The sequence below is a fragment of the Erythrolamprus reginae genome, chromosome 1 (genome assembly GCF_031021105.1).
Source record: "Erythrolamprus reginae isolate rEryReg1 chromosome 1, rEryReg1.hap1, whole genome shotgun sequence".
NCBI classification, from domain to species: Eukaryota; Metazoa; Chordata; class Lepidosauria; order Squamata; family Dipsadidae; genus Erythrolamprus; species Erythrolamprus reginae.
Window position 1 is genome coordinate 408,516,720 of NC_091950.1, and position 24,311 is coordinate 408,541,030.

At 42.8% G+C, this 24,311-nt stretch overlaps 1 protein-coding gene across 1 annotated transcript in view; it reads left to right on the forward strand.

Moving 5' to 3' along the window:
• The window catches only part of AUTS2 (activator of transcription and developmental regulator AUTS2), a 1,269,011-nt gene extending 1,262,705 nt beyond the window's left edge, over positions 1-6,306 (forward strand). Inside the window, exon 19 of the mRNA XM_070730563.1 lies at positions 3,799-6,306. Within this exon, the coding sequence (XP_070586664.1) occupies positions 3,799-5,035 (1,237 nt within the window). The 3' untranslated portion in view covers positions 5,036-6,306. The remainder of the gene's footprint in view (positions 1-3,798) is intronic.
• The last annotated feature ends 18,005 nt before the right edge of the window (positions 6,307-24,311 follow it).

The window sequence follows — 24,311 nt, forward strand, 5'->3', positions numbered from 1 at the left end:
CAAAGGGAAGATCGGTTAGCTAGCAAAGCATGGAAGATTGCATGACTACCTTGTTAAGACTAAAAAATGCTTAGTAAAAGCTACATTCTATGTATAAGATGCACCCAATATTTTAGCCTCTTTTAGGGGGGTGAGTGCTTTTTATATTCTGAAAAATATGGTAGTTTACACTGCATTTCAACCATTTAAATACAGCTGGTTCTCGACTTATGACAGTCCACTTAGTGACCAGTCAAAGTTACAATGGCACCAAAAAAAATGACTTATGACCATTTTTCACACTTAGGGCCTTTGCTGCATCTCCGTAGTCATGTGATCAACATTTGAACGCTTGGCAACCGCTTCATATTTATGACGACTGCAGCATCCCGGGGGGTCATGTGATCCCCTTTTGCAACCTTCCGAAAAGCAAAGTCATTGGGGAAAGCCAAATTCACTTAACAACCGCATTACTGAAACGAACTGCATCAATTAACAAAAGTGGCACGAAAAACTCAATAAACAAACTTCTCACTTAGCCACCTAAAATTTGAGCTCAATTATGGTCATAAGTCGAGGACCACCTGTATCTTAATGTTCAGTTTTACATAATGTTCGATTTACATGAGACTTTTCTAGTATATTTGGCTTTTGCGGGAGGTTTTTGGGTTGTTACCATGGGTTGCTGAAGACGACTTGAAAATTTCCAGAACTGGTGTTGGGAACCAGGAGCACTTAAACTTTATCTATCATTACTTTTGGTCTCTGTGATAGTCGGAACTAAGTGTCCCAACAATCCCATTGAGTCTCCGGTTCCTGATCCCAGGGTGTAAAGATCCCAGGGTGTAAAGATAGAAAAATCTTCCTTTTGTCAAAAAAGGATGGTCTGTTTCTGAATTAGGAACTTAATTTATAATTTAATTATTATTTAATAATTTAATTTAGGTTATTATTAAATGTATTTAATGATTAATACAATAAATATATAATTTATAAATAACAACCACAGACTTGGAAGGGACCTTAGAGGTCTTCTAGTCCAACCACCTGCTTAGGCAAGAAACCCTACACTACTTCAGACAAATGGTTATCCAACATCTGCTTAAAATCTTCCAGTGTTGGAGCATTCACAACTTCTGGAGGCAAGCTGTTCCACTAATTAATTGTTCTAACGGTCAGGAAATGTCTCCTTAGTTCCAAGTTACTTCTCTCCTTGTTTAGTTTCCACCCATTGCTTCTTGTTCTACCCTCCAGTGCTTTGGAGAATAGGTTGACTCCTCCTTCTTTGTAGCAACTCCTGAGATATTGGAACACTGCTGTCATGTCTCCTCTGGTCCTTCTTTTCATTAAACTAGCCATGCCCAGTTCTTGCGACCGTTCTTCATATGTTTTATCCTTAAGTACCCTAATCATCTTTGTCGCTCTTCTCTGCACTGTCTCAACATCTTTTTTGCATCGTGGCGATCAAAACTGAATGCCGTATTCCAAGTGTAGCCTTACCAAGACCTTATAAAGTAGTATTAACACTTCACGTAATATTGATTCTATCCCTCTGTTAATGTAGCCTAGAACCGTGTTGGCTTTTTTGGCAGCTGCTGCACACTGCTGTCTCATATTTAAATGATTGTTCACTAGGACTCCAAGTTCCCTCTCATAGTTACTACTGTTGAGCAATGTACTACATAGCTGTACCTGTGCATTTTGTTTTTCTTGTCTAAATGTAGAACCTTACTTTTTTCACCATTGAATTTCATTTTGTTAGATAGCGTCCATTGTTCAAGTTTGCCAAGATCTTTCTGCATTTTGTACCTATCTTCTGAAGTGTTGGCTATACCTGCCAGTTTGGTGTCATCTGAAAATTTGATAAGTTCCCCATCTATCCCCTTATCCAAGTCATTGATGAAGACATTGAAGAGTACTGTGCCTAAAACAGAGCCTTGGGGTGCTCCACTGCATCCATGCATCCATGTAGATGTAATTCCATTGAGCACTATGTGTTGAGTGCGGTTGGTTAGCCAGTTTTGAATCCATCTGGTTGTGTTGCTGTCCATCCCACATTTTTCTACTTTATTTAGTAGTAGGTTATTGTCTACTTTGTCAAAAGCCTTACTGAAGTCCAAGTAAACCACATCAACAGCATTCCCCTTGTCCACTAATTTTGTCACTTTGTCAAATAATGCTTTAAGATTAGTCTGGCATGATCTGTTTTTGACAAACCCATGTTGGCTTTTGGCTATTACTTTGTTTGTTTCTAGGTGTTTGTTGATTCGTTGCTTGATTATCTTTTCCAAGATCTTCCATGAGGTCAGGCTGATAAATCTGTAGTTTCCGGGATCTGCTTTTTTCCCTTTCTTGAAGATGGGAACTACATCAGCTCTTTTCCAGTCCTCTGGCAGTTCCTCAGTATTCCAGGATCTTTGAAAGATATAGTTCAGTGGTTCTGAGATATCGTCTGCCAGTTCCTTCAGAACCTTGGAGTGTAATCCATCTGGTCCTGGTGATTTGATTTCATCTAGGGTAGACAGGTGTTCCTTTACCATTTTCTTCCCTATTTTAACTTGTGTTCCTAATATGTTATTTGTGATGCTATTTTTGATAGGTTGGACTGGTCCCCCCCCCCCCTTTGTGTAAGGACAGAGGCAAAAAATGTGTTGTGTAGTTCTGCTTTTTCCCTGTTGCTTGTCATCTTCTTGTCACTTTCTCCCTGCAATGGACAAATTGTTTCCTTGACTTTTTTCTTGTTTTTAATATGTTGGAAGAAGCTTTTTGATTACTTTTACTTTTGTTGTAAGCCTTTGTTCATTGTGAGCTTTAGATTTCCTTGCTTCATCTTTACAGGTTCGGGCTATTTGCTGGTAATCTGTCTTAGTTATTTCCCCTTCTTTCCACATTTTATACTTATCCTTTTTGTCTTTCAATTTGTCAGAGAGTTCTTTACGCAGCCATGCTGGTTTTTTTGTGACTTTTTTTTTTCTTCATTGGTATTGAACTAATCTGGGCTTTTATAATCTCAATTTTCAAAATTTCCCAAGCTTCTTGAGTTGTTTTCCCCTTGAAGATTCTCATCCATGGAATTCTTCCCAAGTTGTGAATGAACTGGAAGGTTCCAGGTTAGGGAGGACTGTGGTAATATACAAATGGCAGGGAGATGGAAGCCTTCTAGATGATGTTGGAATCTGATATTTGGCCAAAAAAATGAAATAAAAACTTAGTGATGGAGTCGCCTAAATGACTCCCCCTATCTTTCAACAGAGGGATTGCATCTCTTCCCCTTAAGTGAGGTGCTAATGATGATCTATTCATCTCCTTCTCTTTTCCAGCTACCCATAATATGTATTCCTCATCAGAGTTTGTTGCAAAATATTAAATCCAGAAGCACACACAGATAACGGATTCATTAACTTCTTTATAAACTTAGTAATATATAGTAACTATATATAAACTATAACTAAAAATGTAACCATATATATAAACTATATATATGGTTACATTTTTTGCTGATAATTGAAAAGGAAGGGAGCCTAGTATAGATCTATTTTGAACTTGTTATGCAATACAACAAGTATAGTTCTTCTTCAACATAGTGTCAGTTACAAGCAAAATGCAAGCAGCTTCGAATTCAGAGTTCAGAGAGAGAGAGACCAGAGTACTGAGTGGGCTGAACCACGCCCAGCATTCTAGCTTCAGTTTCAATTCTCTGTACAGACTCTGTGGCAGGCCAAAGTCTCTAACTCAAAACGATGCTAATTGGAGCACTGACACTCTGAAGCTAATATTTCTTTTGTGTTAATTTTTTTTTTTGCTTTTTAATATTTTTAGGGAGACTATTGAGAAAAGACACTCAAGCCACCCTTCACCAGCACCTGTCCATTCTGTGAGTTCCCTTGGACACAGCCGCAGCTCTGTTGAACAGATTAGGAACCACCTGAACGCAGAAGCTCGTGAAAAAGAGAAGTCCAAAGAGAGAGAGAGGGATCATCCAGAAATACGGAAGGAGATAAGTGTTGACGAGCAGCACAAGGCAAAGGACAACTACATTTCAGACAAGGAAAGTGTGACCCACGACAGCAGATCGTTGGAAGAATCTAAACAAGCATCTCGGGTGCCTTCACCCTACACCAGGACACCTGTTGCCGAAAGCACCAGACCTAACAGCAACTCGAGTCGGGATGCTGAGAAAAAGAGCGAACCTGCTTATGAGAACCTGAAAAAATCGAGTGAGGTCAAAGTGAAAGAGGAGAGGAAGGAAGATCATGACATTTCTCCAGAAACACCACAAACACACCGGCCATCGGAGCGGCCACCGTCCATGCCCACATCCAGTGTCCATCCAGGCTCTTTAGCATCCATGCCCATGACTGTGGGTGTCACTGGCATCCACCCCATGAACGCCATCAGTGGTCTAGATAGGACTCGCATGATGACCCCTTTCATGGGCATTAGCCCAATCCCGGGGGCCGAGCGCTTCCCATATCCTTCATTCCACTGGGACCCCATGAGAGAGGCCTTGAGGGATCCCTACAGAGATTTAGACATCCATCGGAGAGACCCATTGGGCAGGGAGTTTCTCCTGAGGAACGATCCGCTGCACCGCCTCTCCGCACCAAGGCTCTACGATGCGGAGAGATCTTTTAGGGACCGGGAGCCACATGACTATAATAACCATCACCACCATCCCCTTTCGGTTGACCCACGCCGTGAGCACGAAAGAGGAGCCCACCTGGACGAGCGAGATAGGTTGCACATGCTCAGAGAGGAGTACGAGCACGTACGGCTTCACTCGGTGCATTCCGTGGCCCTGGATGGTCATTTGGCTCACCCGAATCTCCTTACTCCGGGACTTCCTAGTATGCATTACCCACGAGTCAGTCCCTCTTCAGGACTTCAAAATGGCATCCTCAATAAGACCCCACCCACAGCAGCCCTGAGTGCTCCTCCTCCTCTCATTTCCACCTTAGGACCTCGGCCTAGTTCTCCCCGAAGGACTACACCTCTGTCGGCAGAAATGAGGGAAAGGCCGCCCTCTCACACTCTCAAAGACATCGAAGCTCGATAAATGGTGGCCGACCACATCCAAGAGAGGGAACGATTTAGACAAACTGAACCTCTTACTCGATAAATGTAGACATTGGTAATGACCCAGCTGTATAAGATGTACATACCCAGGTGAACTAAGGTTTTTCTTTTCTTTCCAGTTTTTTTTTTCCAAAAAAAAAAATTAAAATAAAAACGGTTGGGTTGTATATTATATGTTGAAAAAAAAAAGTTTTCAGAACCTTTTAGACAAAAGTTGGCACATTTTCTACGTAAATGCTCTTTCTTTCTTAACTGTTCCTAACAGAGCAAGACGTCAGTATTTCATCTCCCCTCAAAATTGTCCCTCCTTCCACCTTTCTGTGTCTCTCTTTTCATTCTCTCCAGGCTGAAATGAAGAAAAGCAGAATTCCTTTATTTTATTATTATTTTTACCTCCCCCCCTGTAAGAGAGTTGTTGAAAATAACATTATCTCGTGGGTTAGTGGGTCGTATATGCAACCTGGGTAAGACGAAAGCTTTACTTTGTAAGTATGTACATAGGAAAAGAGAAAAAAAAAAAGAGGAATAAGTAACATAATGCATTACTACTTCTTAAACTGTGCTCTTTGCAGACTTTTAATTGTGCGAAAGACCGCAGACTTGCGGTACATCTAATGTCACAAGACAGCTATACCCTTTCAGCTATGCAATTAATTTTGAGGTTTTTCACAAAAGCCTCTTTAACTCAAAGGCGCCTTGTCCACACACACACCACCACACAGAAAGTCATACTTTCCCTCAACAAACCCACATATCCCTGATACCTTTTGGATGAAGAAATAAGCCATCTTTATCTTCAACAAATAGAACTTGGATCACACATGTTGTTTGTTTTTCCTACGTCTTGTGTTTTTTAAAAAACAACAACAACCCTTTTGCTATCTAGAGTTTTGTTGTTTCTTTTTTCTTTTTAATTTAATTTGAAAAAAAATGTTGTACAATGTTAAATTACATCCAGCCTCTCCATAGCTGGGTCACTGTGAATCAAACTTTAAAACTCAGAAGTAAACCAATTTTGCTGAAATCTTTTCAGAAGAGCCAAGCAAATTCTGAATTTAACTCCCCAAGAATTGAGTTAGCATTACTGTCTGGGCTGCTCTTCTCTTTAGGCCTTATAAAGTATGAGGAGTGGGTAAAAGGAGAGGACTTACAATCTGTCTCCCCCCCCCCAGGTTACCCTCTTCCAGATTTTCTGCCAGATTACAACTTTGAATGAAGAACTACGGAAATTATTAAATACATGAGAAATTACTGTGTTAATTTCAATTTTATCAAGTGGAGCTAATTGTCCTAACTTTGCCTATTTGGTCATCCTTGTTTCATCCAACATGTCGAGTGTAAACCAGGGGTCTCCAACTTTGGCAACGTTAAAATTTGTGGACTTAAATGGTTGTGGAATTCTGGGAGTTGAAGTCCACAAATCCTAAAGTTGACTGGCTGAGGAATTCCAGGAGAGAGCTAAAGTCTTAAAGTTGCCAGGTTCGGAGAGCCCTGGTATAATCAAAGATTTATCTAAGTGACAAAATAAGTGTCATGAAACAAAACTGACACCTATACAGACTATTGTGCCTAGGAGGTCAGAAAAGGCAAGAGGGCAGTCACGACATGACAAAGGCTTAACTTATTTTTTTAAACTTTTTTTTTTGGGGGGGGGGGTGTATGTGGTGTGCAATGCCTGTAAAAATAGGTCAGACTTTGATCATGCAGTCACAGCTGCCATTTGACTTCCTAACCTCTTTCCCAGATATTCTTGCAGTTACATGCTTCTGCCAGATGTTGAGGTTAGAGTAGTTAAAAGCCCAATAACAATATTTGTACAACATCCTAAACATTGTTCATATTCACCTTGGTTATTATTATTTTTTTACTTTTGTAGTTTAAGATGCTATGAAAACCCAAACAAAACCTCTGGAATCTTGCAACTCATTCTCTAATTAAGGTTGGGCAAATAAGGAAGTGTTGTGTAGAGATGACTGCTGGGGTTTGTAGTCCAAAATCTGGTGGGCAACTGATTGATCTCGGGCATTGCCTTAGTGGTTCTAGCCACCTCCAAAACTTGGCAAACAAAAGGGCACCTGATGCTTCAAGACTTTTTGCATAAATATCTTCTATTATTTTGGCATTGTTGGATCTGATAGGAATTGGAGCCCCCAACAACTGCAGTACACCATGTTGCCTGTGTGAGCTTACAGCTGGGCCTTATAAAATTAAACCTCCACTTTTCTAAATGCCATCTGTTGTAAGCCTGATACCTCTGGTGCTATATGGACTAGCAACTTGAAACATGGATATATATATGCCATTTGGGAAAAAGGATCGCCAATTTTGGGGTCGGGTACCAATTTTCTTAACCCATTTCCCACATTCAGACTCCAGGTGAACATTTATTAACATGGGCATACGTCTTGTTATAAAGACTGGCTTTTGACTAGGTGCAGAAGTCTACTATTAGCTCTTCATAAATATTGGTAAGACAGTATACTTATGTTAATATTTTCCCACCGTCCCATCATTGTAGGGGTGAGCACTAGAGGGCCATGGCACCATGTTGTTGGTAGCTCCCTCTTGAAATCACAGGAGCACCGTGAATATTCCAGAAATGAGAAAAGGCTTAAATTTAATGAGATCAGACAGTTTAGGACAGTGATGGTGAACCTTATTATTACTTATTTATTTATTAGATTTGTATGCCGCCCCTCTCCGCAGACTCGGGGCGGCTAACAGCAGTAAAAAACACAAATATAACAAATCTAATATAAAAAGTAATTTTAAAAACCCCAATTTAAGAGACCAATCATACAAACAGACATACCATGCATAAATTTTATAAGCCTAGGGGGAAGGGAATATCTCAATTCCCCCATGCCTGACGACACAGGTGGGTTTTAAGGAGCTTGCGAAAGGCAAGGAGGGTGGGGGCAACCCTGATATCTGGGAGGAGTTGGTTCCAGAGGGTCGGGGCTACCACAGAGAAGGCTCTTCCCCTGGGTCCTGCCAAACGACATTGTTTAGTCGACGGGACCTGGAGAAGGCCAACTCTGTGGGATCTAACTGGTCAATGGGATTCGTGCGGCAGAAGGCGGTCCCAGAGATAATCTGGTCCGGTGCCATGAAGGGCTTTATAGGTCATAACCAACACTTTGAATTGTGACCGGAAACCAATCAGCAACCAATGCAGACTGCGGAGTGTTGGTGTGACATGGGCATATTTGGGGAAGCCCATGATTGCTCTTGCAGCTGCATTCTGCACGATCTGAAGTTTCCGAACACTTTTCAAAGGTAGCCCCATGTAGAGAGCATTACAGTAGTCGAGTCTTGAAGTGATGAGGGCGTGAGTGACTGTGAGCAATGAGTCCCGGTCCAGATACCTTCTCTGGTTCATGCATGTGCTAGCATGCAGATACATGCCCACACCCATTCCCCTCACCTATGTGCAACCCCATGCTGCCCCTGTGCAAGCACACAATCAACCCTCAACCACCCCCACGCACAGACCTCACTGAAGCCTGGGACGGTGCAAAAACGGCCAAACAGGCAAACTGGACATTTGAAAAAACATATGTCCAATTCGCCCGTTGTGCTATTTTTCACACTCCAGAGGCTTCAATGAAGCTTCCTGAAGCCCCAGAGTGTGAAAAACAGTACAACGGACAAACCGGAAGTTGGGTTTTTTAAATTCCTGTTTGCCCATTTGCCCGTTTTTTCACACTCCTAGGTTTCGGGAAGCTTCCCTGAAGCCTCTGGAGTGCGAAAAACAGCACAATGGGCAAACCAAAAGTCTGTTTTTTCTGAACTTCTAGTTTGCCCATTGACAGATTTTTTGGGCACTCCGGGGCTTTGGGGAAGTTTCCTGGAGCCTCCTGAGGGCAAAAGGTCATTCTTCAAAATCATCTGGCTAGGAGTTGGAACTGATATAGGGCAATCCCTCACATGTCCTCCGATATGGCTCTGTATACTACAGGTTCGCCATCACAGGTCTAGATCTCAATGATCTCATTTGAGATTCCGTACATTTTCAGGTGAGAAAACTGGAGCCTTAGCAGATGTGTGTATGTGTCAGAATCCTAAAATTGCTTGAAATTGGTATTCCCGAGAGATTTTAGCCACTTAAAAAAGGATACTCTGCTTGATTGTAGGGGTGTGCATTCCATTAAAGGTAGTCCTCAACTTACAGCCATTTGTTTAGTGACCATTCAAAGTTACAGTGGCACTGAGAAGAGTGACCATTTTTCACACTTTGTGACCCTTGCAGCATCTTCATAGTCAATTGGTCAAAATTCGGATGTTTAGCAACGGGTTCCTATTTATGACAGTTGCGATCTTCCCTTTTTGTGACCTCCTGACAAGCAAAGTCAATGGGGATGCCAGATTGGCTTAACAACCACAGTGATTCACTTAACAACTGTGGCAAGAAAGGTCACTAAGTGGGGCCAAGCTCACTTAACCGTCTCGTTTAGCAACAGAAATTTTGGGCTGCAGTTATGGTTGTAAGTCGAGGATTACCTGGACTCAAAATTATGTAATGATATTTTTGTATCTGAAAAAGATTGCCATCATGAATTGTTGGACGTTGATCTTTGTAATTATTATAGCATCAATCACAGGCAAAAGGAAATCACAAGTGTCCACCCCCCCCCCCTTAAATAGAAATTGTTTTCACACGTTCAAAAATTCTGCTTCCCTAAGTGTCTTAATTTTAAATGCCGAGTTCTGTTTTGAAATACTTTGGAGAGAATATGACTTTATCAGAAAGCGTACAATACCTTGCCTCCTAATAATCTGTAAAAATATGTGTATGGGATTAAAAGAAAATAGTTCCTTTGGTCTTCTAGTGTTAAAGTGATATCTCAAATTGTTTCTCCTGTTTTGACAAAAAAGAAAAAAAAAGTCTATTACAGACCGCTGTTTCTAATGATCAAAAATCTATTTTAGTAGTCAACTAAAAAGTTTTAGTTGTGAACTTCAGATTTTGTGAACTCCAGATGTTGTGCAGTGTTTTTTTAAGAACAAGACAAAACATAGCAAAAAAAAAAGAGAGAGAGAAAGAGAGAGAGAATCCTGAAAAATATGTACATTGGCACTGTAGTGATAGCTTTCAGTATTGTATAAAAATATTGTTATATACAATTTTTTTTTGCTGTTTCTCCTGTATGTAATAAAGTCCTTTCTAAATCTTATGTGAAAAAAAAAGATCAACAACTCTGAAGCGACATTCAATCCACAGCATGTTTCCTCATGAGCAAAGCCTTGTGTAATGTAAAATCTGTGCCATGTTATTAAAAAATGTGAACTAAACTGGTAGGCATTCTTTGTTTGAGGAGACACAGTTCAAAAGACAAGGATTTGGCAGGAACTCATCAAACAGACCTCAGAGTTTGCTGAAAGTCTATGGAGATTCTCAGTCATCCAGGTCAGGGTTGTCCCAAAGGTGCTGTTTTTCCAAAGCCAACTAGATTTCTTCATTTTACTTGAAGATGTTTCGCTTCTCGTCTCAATTATTATTAGAAAAGCAAGCCCATCCTCAATCTGAGTACAGTGATCCCCCATTTATTGCGTCCCCAACCATTGCGAACAGGGTACTTCGCGATTTTTCAACCCGGAAGTCAAAATACCATCTACGCATGCGTGCGTTTTTTCTATGGGCACGCATGCGTAGATGGCATCCGGGAGATCAGCTGCTGGGTGGCTTTCCTGGGTCTTCCCCCTCTTGCTGGCGTCAGCGAGGAGTTTCCCCACCGCCCACGCAAACTCCTCGCTGCCGCCCGCCCTTCGCCCGCCCACGCCGTTCATTCTCGCCGCACGGGCCTGTCCACGCTGTCTCTCGGCGCTTTCCAGCTGAGTCCGGGAGCGAGTTCGCTCCCGGACTCAGCACGAAAGCGCCGAGAGACAGCACCAAGGAACGGGCCTGTCCACGCTGTCTCTCGGCGCTTTCCAGCTGAGTCCGGGAGCGAGTTCGCTCCCGGACTCAGCACGAAAGCGCCGAGAGACAGCGCCAAGGAACGGGCCTGTCCACGCTGTCTCTCGGCGCTTTCCAGCTGAGTCCGGGAGCGAGTTCGCTCCCGGACTCAGCACGAAAGCGCCGAGAGACAGCGCCAAGGAACGGGCCTGTCCACGCTGTCTCTCGGCGCTTTCCAGCTGAGTCCGGGAGCGAGTTCGCTCCCGGACTCAGCACGAAAGCGCCGAGAGACAGCGCCAAGGAACGGGCCTGTCCACGCTGTCTCTCGGCGCTTTCCAGCTGAGTCCGGGAGCGAGTTCGCTCCCGGACTCAGCACGAAAGCGCCGAGAGACAGCGCCAAGGAACGGGCCTGTCCACGCTGTCTCTCGGCGCTTTCCAGCTGAGTCCGGGAGCGAGTTCGCTCCCGGACTCAGCACGAAAGTGCCGAGAGACAGCGCCAAGGAACGGGCCTGTCCACGCTGTCTCTCGGCGCTTTCCAGCTGAGTCCGGGAGCGAGTTCGCTCCCGGACTCAGCACGAAAGCGCCGAGAGACAGCGCCAAGGAACGGGCCTGTCCACGCTGTCTCTCGGCGCTTTCGAGCTGAGTCCGGGAGCAAGTTCGCTCCCGGAGGTTTGGGGGGCTGCTAGGAAGCCCCCCATGCCGGCGGCAAACAGCCGCGCCGCCCCCAATCTTCGGCTCCTCGCTAGCGCTGTGGGAGTAAAAACACCATCTGCACATGCGCAGATGGTGTTTTTACTTCCGCATCACTACTTCGCGAAAACCCGCTCGTTGCGGGGGCTCCTGGAACGGAACCCTCGCAACGAGCGGGGGATCACTGTATTGCATTGGCAGTTCTGTGTTAGCAAAAATAGGTTTGCCTATTTGCCAATGACTCTAAAGTGTGCAATAGGGTTGATATTCCTGGAGGCGTCTGTAACATGGTAAATGATTTAGCTTTACTAGATAAATGGTCAAAGCAATGGAAACTGCAGTTTAATGTTTCCAAATGTAAAATAATGCACTTGGGGAAAAGGAATCCTCAATCTGAGTATTGCATTGGCAGTTCTGTGTTAGCAAAAACTTCAGAAGAGAAGGATTTAGGGGTAGTGATTTCTGACAGTCTCAAAATGGGTGAGCAGTGTGGTCGGGCGGCAGGAAAAGCAAGTAGGATGCTTGGCTGCATAGCTAGAGATATAACAAGCAGGAAGAGGGAGATTGTGATCCCCTTATATAGAGCGCTGGTGAGACCACATTTGGAATGCTGTGTCCAGTTCTGGAGACCTCACCTACAAAAAGATATTGACAAAATTGAACGGGTCCAAAGACGGGCTACAAGAATGGTGGAAGGTCTTAAGCATAAAACGTATGAGGAAAGACTTCATGAACTCAATCTGTATAGTCTAGAGGACAGAAGGAAAAGGGGGGACATGATCGAAACATTTAAATATGTTAAAGGGTTAAATAAGGTTCAGGAGGGAAGTGTTTTTAATAGGAAAGTGAACCCAAGAGCAAGGGGACACAATCTGAAGTTAGTTGGGGGAAAGATCAAAAGCAACGTGAGAAAATATTATTTTGCTGAAAGAGTAGTAGATCCTTGGAACAAACTTCCAGCAGACGTGGTTGGTAAATCCACAGTAACTGAATTTAAACATGCCTGAGATAAACATATATCCATTGTAAGATAAAATACAGAAAATAGTATAAGGGCAGACTAGATGGATCATGAGGTCTTTTTCTGCCATCAGTCTTCTATGTTTCTACAAAGTCCTGCAAGAAATAATTTGAGTCTAAGGCATTTTCAAGTTGACTGAGTATCCATGTACATGTATCTCCGGGAAGCACGCCAGCTAAAGGCATAAATCTTCACTAATTAGTTGTGTCTGGTTTTTCTCACTTCATTCACTGTTTGGAGCTAAACTATCTTCTGTAAAAACAGGAACAGAGATCCAGGTATTCAGGAACAGTTGAACAGAGGTTGGCCTTGAGAATCTAGAAGGAATTTGTTATGGCTATCTCCAGTGATGGGCTACCAAACCTTTTACTATCACACTGTAGACTCGGCTTATGCATTTTGTTTCAACATATTTCAGTGCAAATTGAGGATAGAGCTCCATTTTCGCTACCCCACTGCGTTCCCCCCTCCGTCCGGGCAGTAGCCCACCCCTGGCTACCTCCCTTCTTCCCTCATGCAGCAGCCCTTCCAAAATTCCCATACCATACCATCTGATAGTAAAGCAAGATCTTGAACCATTCATAAAAGGGAGAAGGTTGTATATATGTGTGTGTGTATATACATATGGCAGGACAGAGTTTATGGCAGGAGATTATCTCTCGGTATCCATATCCCTTCCTTCCTTCTTTCCCTCCCTCCTTCTTTCTTTCTTTCTTTCTTTCTTTCTTTCATTCATTATTTATCATCTATTGATCTATCTACATCTATCTATCTTTCTATCTTTCTATCTTTCTATCTTTCTATCTTTCTATCTATCTATCTATCTATCTATCTACCATCTACCTATCTATAGCTATCTATAGTCAACTAAGCAATGTCGGTTGGCGGGCCCCAGGGGAAGAGCCTTCTCTGTGGCGGCACCGGCCCTCTGGAACCAACTCCCCCCGGAGATTAGAACTGCCCCTACTCTTCCTGCCTTCCGCAAACTTCTTAAGACCCACCTTTGCCGTCAGGCATGGGGGAATTGAAACATCCCCCCCCCGGGCACGTTGAATTTATATATGGTATGCTTGTGTGTGAGTCTGTTAGTTTGTGGGGTTTTTTAAATCTTTAAAATTTTAAATTGTTGATTACTTACGATTTGTCTTTTTACATGTTGTGAGCCGCCCCGAGTCTTCGGAGAGGGGCGGCATACAAATCCAAGTAATAAATAAATAAATAAATAAATAAATATCTCTCCCTCACACACCTATTGGTCTGTCTATCATCTACCATCATCTTTCTATACTGCCACAAGCTCTTAGCTGTTTAACAGAAAATGCATGCATTATATTGTCCAGGGTACATTTAAAACTCATCAAAACTAAGAAACCCAAATGTCAAACAACAGGTGTTGCCGTTCCAGAGGACGGGCATTGCTGTAGAAAGATATTGTGTCTGAGCCTTAAGATCACCAGCTGCCTCTTCCGGGAAGATTGAATTAGTTGGACAAATTCTTGTAAACACTTATATTTATTTGCTACAATTCCGCCTACCATTTCCCCTAAATAATATAGTTTTCTCAATTCCTTGATTTCCTGTATGCTATTTTCAAAGTGGACATTTGGGTGTGGGAATTGAGAAGTGGGAGGATGCATTCAAGTTCAATCTATATATCAATCCAAGAATATCAGTGTTGTCAGAATCTTTGCTAGAGACGACACAATATTCTCCCAGATTCACATCCAAAGTTTTGGGCTAGACTTCTCTGCAGGAGAGCAATTGTATTATGAGGGCAGCAATTGTATTGATAGGACAGTAGGTGGCAGCACAGCAAACATATTTCCAAAAAAACAAAATTTTGTGTTATAGAACAGATAGAAGACATACAAATGATCAAATACAGATCTTCACATTACTCTGTGTCTTCAGGTTCACATATATTTTAAGCATGAGAGGGGGAGGGGGGAGAGGAGGAGGAGAAGGGGAAAGATGGAGGGAGAGGAAGGAAGGAAGGAAGGAAGGAAAGAAGGAAGGAAAGAAGGAAAGTTTATTATATCACTTTTCAGTCCTAAAGCAATGGAGCTTTACAGATATTCTATTCTGTTCTGTTCTATTATATTCTATTTTTTAAAAAAGGAGAAGAAAGAGGAAAAGCATAAAAAAATATTTTTTTACATCAAGACAACAATGAATTTCAAATTATTTATTAGATTTTTTATTATTATTATTTATTAGATTTGCATGCTGCCACTCTCCGTAGAATGCTCTTGTTCCTTCTTGGTCACTATTGTCTCTTGCCAAGATCATTCACCAAATCTGCATTTCTATAAGGTGACCTCAGTTTTGGCTTGGGGGCTGGTTTCTGAATAGGCTGGCCCAGTCAAGGGCTACTATTCACAGCCCTATTGGAATGGTCGGGGGGGGGGAGAGAGCAGGGGTCATACGAGTGTGCGTGGGGGTGGAGTGGGGTATGCCAACACTTTAATTTCCTACGGCGCATAAAACATGATTTAAGTATTGCCCACAAGATCATATGCTGCAACTTCAAACCGGTCAATGACTACTTCAGCTTCAACCGCAACAACACAAGAGCACGCAACAGATTCAAACTTAATATTAACCGCTCCAAACTTGACTGTAAAAAATATGACTTTAACAATCGAGTTGTCGAAGCGTGGAACTCATTACCGGACTCAATAGTGTCAACCCTTAACCCCCCAACATTTCTCCACGATTGACCTCTCCAGGTTCCTAAGAGGCCAGTAAGGGGCGTACATAAGTGCACTAGTGTGCCTTTCGTCCCCTGTCCAATTGTCTTTCCTCTATCTCATATATCATATATATTTTCTTCCTTTCATATATATTCTCCTCTATTTTTACATATTATCTTTATATATATTACAGTACTTCATGTCTATTCTCTTCCATATGTATTGTTTATTGGACAAATTAATTAATTAATTAATTAATTAAAAAAAATAGAGTCATTGCCGAAGCCGTTCCGCCCAGGAGCTAACAGCGGGAAGAAATCCTGCAGGAAGGAAAGGATTTCTTCCCACTGGCAGCGCCCCGGGTGGGATGGACCGCCACCACCACCACCACCGCCATCGCCGCCGCCATGCAGGAACCTAGCCCCGTGGCTGCCGGCAAAGGCGTTCCATTTAGTCCCGCAGGGGAGCTGCCAGAAGGAAGAAATCTGGGACTATACAGGGCGCCTTTGCCGGCAGCCACAGGTCCCTGCACAGCAGCAATCCATTCCGCCCAGGAGCTAATAGCAGAAATAATAATAATAATAATAATAATAATAATAATAATAATAATAATAATTTATTGGATTTGTATGCCGCCCCTCTCCATAAACTCGGGGCGGCTAACAACAATGATATAAACACCATGTAACAATCCAATAATGAAACAACTAAAAACCCTTATTATAAAACCAAACATACACACAAACATACCATGCATAACTTGTAATGGCCCTAGGGGAAAGGGTCCTTTCCTGTTCACCGCCACAGTCATTGTACTCGGCAAGACTGGCCTCCACAGCGGGACATGTGTGGCCGGGCCAAGTGGGGCAGCACAACGCCAAGGGGGGCAGGCCCAGCAGCAGCAGGAGGAGCAGAAGGGCCTGCCCCCTCTTTTTTTCCTGCCTAGATTTCTTCCTGGTGGCAACTCCCAGGTGGGGTGGACCGTGGCCGCTGCGCAAGAACCTAACCCCGGGGCTGCCGGCAAAGGCGCCCCATTTTGTCCCAGATTTCTTCCTTCTAGCAGCTCTCTCATGGGACTAAATGGAGTGCCTTTGCCGGCAGCCCCAGGGCTCAAGCAGGCACAGCGTGGGGTACATCTCCTAGCTGAGCCAGGGCAAGAAGCAGCTCGGAGAGGTGACCACCGCCTGCTACGCCCCCCCTTCCAGTCCTGCCCTGGAGCATTTTTTCTGCTGGTGGCCACCTCTCTGAGCTGCTTATGCTGGCTCAGCTAGGAGACGCACCCAGTACTCTCCCTACTCGAGCCGCCCCAGTCCCACTCTGGTTGTGGTGGGGTGCTTCTGCCTGAGCCAGCTTGAGAAGCAGGTGGCCACTGCCTGCTAGGCCCACCCTGTTGCATTTTTTCCCTGCTGGCTGCTCTGGGCTGGAACTGACAGCCTCTGCCGCTGTCACAGAGGCCAGCAGTAAAACATGCTCCATGGTGGGCCTGGCAGGTAGGCATGGCGGGTGATGGCCACCTCTCCAAGCTTCTCTCACTCTCTTGTGTGCCCGACACTCTGTCTGCTCAAACAGCCCCGGTCCCACTCTGGGTGCGGTGGGGCAGCAGGCCAGGAAATGTGCCAGGCGGCTCGAGTCTCCTCTACAAACGACCCCAACCATGGCAGAGGCGCCCCATGCCCACCAAATGAGTGCTGCGCTCTCTGGCCCCACCTAGCAGTAGGTGCTTTTGCTGCTAGCTGGGGCGGTGAGATTTGGCTTCTGCACATGTGCAGAAGCTGAATCTCGCGTGCACAGCATGTGCACAGTAGGTGGCGATGGAGATGTACGCCCAAGTCCATTTTTGCTGGTGGAACAGTGTTCCAACCCATCCTGGCAGCAACCCACCTCTGGGCTGACCCAATCTTTCTTAATGGGCACAAAATTTGAGACCAAGGTATAAAGAATAAATTAGAATTACTTTATAATATGTAAATAGATATATTGCTCTTGAGTTAAAATGGTATATAGAAATTATGCCCCCATTTTGGTGGAGGGGTATGAATATTTTTTGGTAGTGGGCACTTAGAACACTGTTATGTGTCGTGTGAATATTTAATGATTATATTGTTAATATGAAAATCAATTAAAATTATTTAAAAAAATTAAAAAGGGGCACAAAATGGGGGTGTTAAGAAAGTCTAGGTCTGATTCCTGCCTCAAAAAAAAAAGGCCATATTTCTCCATTTCTCATTTAGGGAAATATAATATTCAGCCTTTTTAATATTTCTCCAAATATTTTGTTCTTCTAGGAGGTGGGGGAAGGCTTCCCTCACTACAAAACCCACAACTCCTCAGGGACAGGAAACGTCAGCTGACAATAATTTAAGGGGCGTGTATAAGTGCGCTATTGTGCCTCCCATCGCTGTCCTATTATCTTTTTTATCATTACTTTCTATGTTACATTTATATAAACTACTATCCTATACTTGATTGACAAAACAAATAAACAAACAAACGATAGATAGATAGATAGATAGATAGATAGATAGATAGATAGATAGATAGATAGATAGATAAATAGTAGTAGTTGAGACAGTACAGAGTTGTAGCTCACCAATATCTGTCTTGTTCCACAAACCATGTCTCATAATATCTATTTTTAAAAAAAGGTTGAATCATGGCCACTGGACCAACATTTATTAAAATTGAGATGTCTGAACTTTTCACAGAACTGCTCTAAGATGGACTCTGACTTGATCCATCCCGTTGACTGTTCTAATAAATTTACTTTGTTCTTCTTTGGATTGTGGTTGGGGTTTTGTTGTTGTTGTTGAGGAGGTGAGAAGTTGCTAAATAATCTGCTGGCCATTAGGTGGTGCTAGATGAACAAAAAATGTTCTGAGAAGAAAACTTTGCTGCAGTTCAGGGAATGTTCTGTTCCTGAGAGTTCATTGATAAGCTAGGTGTGAATTTCGTTGTTTGGACCTTAAGGATTCTATTTCTTCATTCTCTTGGTTTCTGTACATCTGCTCTGGACTAAAAAGAGGGCGCGCATAAGGGCACCAGTGTGCATACTGTATCTGTCCTACTGTTCCCATTTATACGTACTCATTTCTTATGTATATACCTATACCTTTATACTTATATGTTAATACGTTATATTTATACTTATACAGTGGTACCTCTACCTAAGAACACCTCTACTTAAGAACTTTTCTAGATAAGAACCAGGTGTTCAAGATTTCTTTGCCTCTTTTTAAGAACCATTTTCTACTTAAGAACCCGGAAAAATTTCCCAGGAAATTTGAGAGCGGCACCAAAGCCCGGCCAGTTTCCTGCCATTCCCCCTTTAATCTCGGGCTTTTCTGGGCTGCTAGAGGAGCCTTTCGGTGGCACTTAAGGAGGCTTTGACAGTCCAGAATGAATGGAGCATTTTCCTTTCTCTGGGCACTTGGAGAGGGAATAAACCTCTGCCAGCACCCCGAGAAAAGAAATGTTCCCTTTGCTCTGGGCAGCCGAGGAGTCAGCACAGCGAAGGAAAGGCGCTGGCTACTGTGGTAACTGCTGAGTCCTAATGAAAGCAATGCCTTCAAAAGGGACTAAGAGCAACCCAGTGGGGTCACCCACCAACGCAAATCCTAGAAAGTAGAACCTGGACACATTCTCTCTCTGGGTGGAGTGACATGGTATAGAGTCATGCGCTCCTATTTATTTGGGAACATAAGGAAATGGGGTATGATTACATATACATGTCAAAATGATACATCAACCATACAGCTTCAAAGGTATCTTTGAGTTTCTTCTTTTCCCACACATATCAAGGAACGATCTTCATATCAAGGAAGGATCTTCTAGGAACTTCCTAAAAAGCAGATGTTTATTCACACCTAGTTTCTTTTGAAGGTTTCTTCTGGCTAATCCCTCTTAATTGCCCTTTGATAGTTTGTGTGCTCCAGGCAATGAAACTTCCCCCCTTTGATCCTATAATGTCCTGTCCGGAGTTGTAAAGCTTTTGAGATGTTTATTCTGAGCCCCTGTTCCCAGGGATGCAGATTAGGCGAGTTTACAGCCTTTCCTTGTCCCGGGTTTTTAGAATCAGGGTCACACAGAGTATATATGTATTTTTATGCTAGAATTCCAGATTAATAAAAATCCTATCCTAGCATAGCTTGCTATACTGCAACAGGCTACAAAGCGAGCGAACGAGAGGAGAGGGGAGCCCTTCATCATGGGAAGGAAGAGGCAGCAGGTAGCAGGTAGCAGCAGCCAGTGTATGGGAGGAAGCCTCACACCGGGAAGTGTGTGCTCCTCCTTGCCGCCTCAGAATCCCTCTTTCTTTTTTTTAAGACTTAAAGTTTTGGATTTTTTTGGATTCCCCTCCCCTCACCTTCTTCCTTCGGCAGCAAGTCTCCTCCTCCTCTTCTTCCTCCTCCTCCTCCCACCCAAATTCCGAGCTTTTATTTCTTTCCTAACGGGTTTGCACGCATTATTTGCTTTTACATTGATTCCTATGGGAAAATGGCTTTTTCTTAAGAACGTTTCTACTTAAGAACCTGGTCACGGAACGAATTAAGTTCTTAAGTAGAGGTACCACTGTATTTGCTTTCTCATACATGCTGGACAAACTAAATAAAACTAACTAGAGGTATAACAAGCAGGAAGAGGGAGATTATGATCCCGCTATATAGAATGCTGGTGAGACCACATTTGGAATACTGTGTTCAGTTCTGGAGACTTCACCTACAAAAAAATATTGACAAAATTGAACGGGTCCAAAGATGGGCTACAAAAATGGTGGAAGGTCTTAAGTATAAAACGTATCAGGAAAGACTTCATGAACTCAATCTGTATAGTCTGGAGGACAGAAGGAAAAGGGGGGACATGATCGAAACATTTAAATATATTAAAGGGTTAAATAAGGTCCAGGAGGGAAGTGTTTTTAATAGGAAAGTGAACACAAAAACAAGGGGACACAATCTGAAGTTAGTTGGGGGAAAGATCAAAAGCAACATGAGAAAATATTATTTTACTGAAAGAGTAGTAGATGCTTGGAACAAACTTCCAGCAGGAGTAGTTAGTAAAATTCAGTAACTGAATTTAAACATGCCTGGGATAAACATATATCCATCCTAAGATAAAATACAGAAAATAGTATAAGGGCAGACTCGATGGGCCATGAGGTCTTTTTCTGCCGTCAGACTTCTATGTTTCTATGTTTCTAACTAAACTAAATAAAGGAAATTCTCAATGATCAACAGGGTATATAGAGATATATCTTCCCAGCAAATCCAACTGTCTTATTATAGTTAGTTATATTTTAAGTATATGTGTTATACTGCACTAGTTGAGGTGACACTTGTAATTTATCCAGTTCCGGTTGCCATGACACAAAAAAGATACTGAGATTCTAAAAAGAGGGCAGAGAAGAACAACAAAGATGATAAGATGACTTGAGGCTAAACTATATAATGAACAGTTGAGGAAGTTAGGTATATCAAGCAAAGAATAGAATAGAATAGAGAATAGAATAGAATAGAATAGAATAGAATTTTTATTGGCCAAGTGTGATTGGAAACCAAGGAATTTGTCTTGGTGCATATGCTCTCAACGTACATAAAATAAAATATACATTTGTCAAGAATCATGTGATACAACACTTAATGATTGTCATAGGGGTCAAATAAGCAATGAAGAAGCAGTATTAATAAAAATCTTAGGATATAAGCAACAAGTTACAGTCATACAGTCAACATGGGAGGAAATGGGTGAAAGGAATGATGAGAAAAACTAGTAGAATAGAAGTGCAGATTTAGTAGAAAGTCTGACAGTTTTGAGGGAATTATTTGTTTAGTAGAGTGATGGCGTTCGGGAAAAAACTGTTCTTGTGTCTAGTTGTCTTGGTGTGCAGTGCTCTGTAGCGACGTTTTGAGGGTAGGAGTTGAAACAATTTGTGTCCAGGATGCGAGGGGTCAGTAAATATTTTACCCGCCCTCTTTTTGACTCGTGCAGTATACAGGTCCTCAATGGAAGGCAGATTGGCAGCAATTGTTTTTTCTGCAATTCTGATTATCCTCTGAAGTCTGTGTCGGTCCTGTTGGGTTGCAGCACCAAACCAGACAGTTATAGAGGTGCAGATGACAGACTCAATGATTCCTCTGTAGAACTGAATCAGCAGCTCCTTGGGCAGTTTGAGCTTCCTGAGCTGGCGCAGAAAGAACATTCTTTGTTGTGATTTTTTGATGATGTTTTTGATGTTAGGTGACCATTTTAGGTCTTGAGATATGATAGAACCTAGAAATTTGAAGGTCTCTACTGTTGATACTGTGTTGTCTAGTATTGTGAGAGGTGGAAGGGTGGAAGGGTTTCTCTTAAAGTCTACCACCATTTCTACAGTTTTGAGTGTGTTCAGTTCTAGATTGTTCTGGTCACACCACAAGGATAGTTGTTCAACTTCCCGTCTGTATGCGGATTCATCATTGTCTCGAATGAGTCCGATCACTGTTGTATCATCTGCAAACTTCAGTAGTTTAACAGATGGATCGTATGAGATGCAGTCATTAGTGTATAGAGAGAAGAGAAGTGGTGGGAGTACACAGCCTTGGGGGGCACCTGTGCTAATTGTACATATATCTGATGTGATTTTTCCTAGCTTCACCTGCTGCTTCCTGTCTGTTAGGAAGTAGAGCAGAATAGAACAGAAAAGAATAGAATAGATTTTTTATTGGCCAAGTGTGATTGGACATACAAGGAATTTGCCTTGGTACATGTGCTCTCAGTGTACATAAAAGAAAAATATATATTTGTCAAGAATCATGAGGTACAACTCCTAATTAGTGATGGGCGAACCGAACTCGCACAATTCGGGTCCGTACCGAATTTTGCGGTGTTCAATATGCCGAACACGAACCCAAAATTTTTTCAAACTTCGGGCAAAGTTCGGGGTTGTGTTCGGCATTTGGAGCTTTAACGTCACCGGCAGGTTGCTAAGGACGCCAAGGTGATCACTTCCTGGATTCCATGGAATCCAGGAAGTGATCACCTTGGCGTCCTTAGCAACCTGCTGGTGACGTTAAAGCTCCACCCCCGGAATCTCTTTGTGGGAGGGATTCCCCATTCGGGTTCGAGTTCAGGTTCAGTTTGTGTTCGACTGAATTTTGTGTAACGTTTGTCCGAACTTGCCAAACCCGAACACTGTTGGGTTCGCCCATCACTACTCCTAATGATTATCATAGGGTATAAATAAGCATTCAGGAAAAAATCAATATTAATATAAATCATAAGGATACCATCAACAAGTTACAGTCATAAGTGGGAGGAGATGGGTGATAGGAACAATGAGAAGATTAATAGTAGTGCAGATTTAGTGAACAGTTTGACAGTGTTGAGGGAATAATTTGTTTAGCAGAGTTTTGGTGTTTGGGTAAAAAAATGTTCTTGTTGGGGTTTTATTTTTTATTTTTTTTGTGTGGTGGTGTGCAATGCTCTGTAGCATCATTTTGAGGGTAGGAGTTTCAACAGTTTGTGTCCAGGATGTGAGGAGGTAGTAAATGTTTTCACAGCTTTCTTTTTCACTTGTGAAGTATAAAGTCTTCGGAGAGGGGCGACATACAAATCTAATAAATTATTATTAATTATTATTATTACAAAGGTCCTCAGTGGAAGGCAGGTTGGTGGTAATTGTTTTTTCTGCAATTCTAATTATCCTTTAAAGTCTGTGTCGGTCTTGTTGGGTTGCAGAGCCAAGCCAGACAGTTATAGAGGAGCAGATGATTGACTCAATAATTCCTCTGCAGAACTGTATTGAAGAGAAGATTCACCGTGTACTGGAAGACCTGATAATTGTCTTCTAGCACTTGAGGGGCTGTCACAGAGAAGAGGGGTTGATGTATCCTCCAAAGCACCAGAAGGCAGGACAAGAAGCAATGGAGGCTTTTAAGAAGAGACTGGACAGTCATTTGTCTGAAATGGTATAGGCAGTAATGGGCAGCCAAATTTTTTACTGCCACACTGTGGGTGTGGCTTGTTTTGTGGGCATGGCTTAATGGTCATGTAGCTGTGTAGGCGTGGCTTGCCGGCCATGTGATCAGGTGGGAGTGGCTTGAATGATCATTGTTCAAGTGAACTGTTAAGTCCTCGACTTACAACCTTACCAGTGTCGCTCGCTGGGGTGACAATTTGCTTCACATTTCCCGCGTTCTCCTTCCTGGTTCACCCCCCACACACGTCAGGCTGGGTAGCTAGGTGAACGGGTGCTGCCAGAAGCATAAATGCTGCCAGCACTTCTGCTTGCACCTGAAGCGGGAGGTGGCCGCGTAAGGCTGGAGGGGAGCCGGGCAGGAAAGAGGGAAGCTCATCTGAGCCCAGGAAGGAGGAAAGAGGAAAAAAGCAAGGAGCACAGACGCAGCAGCAGCAGCAGCAGGGGAAAAAAGGGGAGCCGAACCGAGACCAGTAATCTAGGAAGTGACAGCCACCAATCAGCTGGAGCTGCGCATACATCTTCATTTTCGCTGGTGGAACTGTGTTCCTCGCCGTCCTGTCTGCTGCCCACCACTGGGTATAGGGTCTCATGCTTGATCAGGGGTTGGACTAGAAGACTTCAGAGGTCCCTCTCAGCCTACCCTCTCAGGTAGAGATTCTGGAAGGCCCATTTAGCTCAGGACAACAAGTCAAATTAAACCATTCTAGACAGCTGGCTATCTAGCTGTTGCTTGAATATATCCAGCAAAGGGAACCTACTCTCTCTCTCTCTGATAGTGGAGGTCTTTTAATGTAAATAATCTTTAAGGCTTATGGAGTAGCCTAGTGGTAAAGACACTCACCTCCCACTCAGAAGGTTAAGAGTTCAATTTATTTATTTATTTATTTATTATTTAGATTGGTATGCCGCCCCTCTCCGAAGACTCGGGGCGGCTCACAACAAGATATAACAAATCATAAATAATTCAAATAACTTTAAAATATTTAAACATTTAAAAGGAAC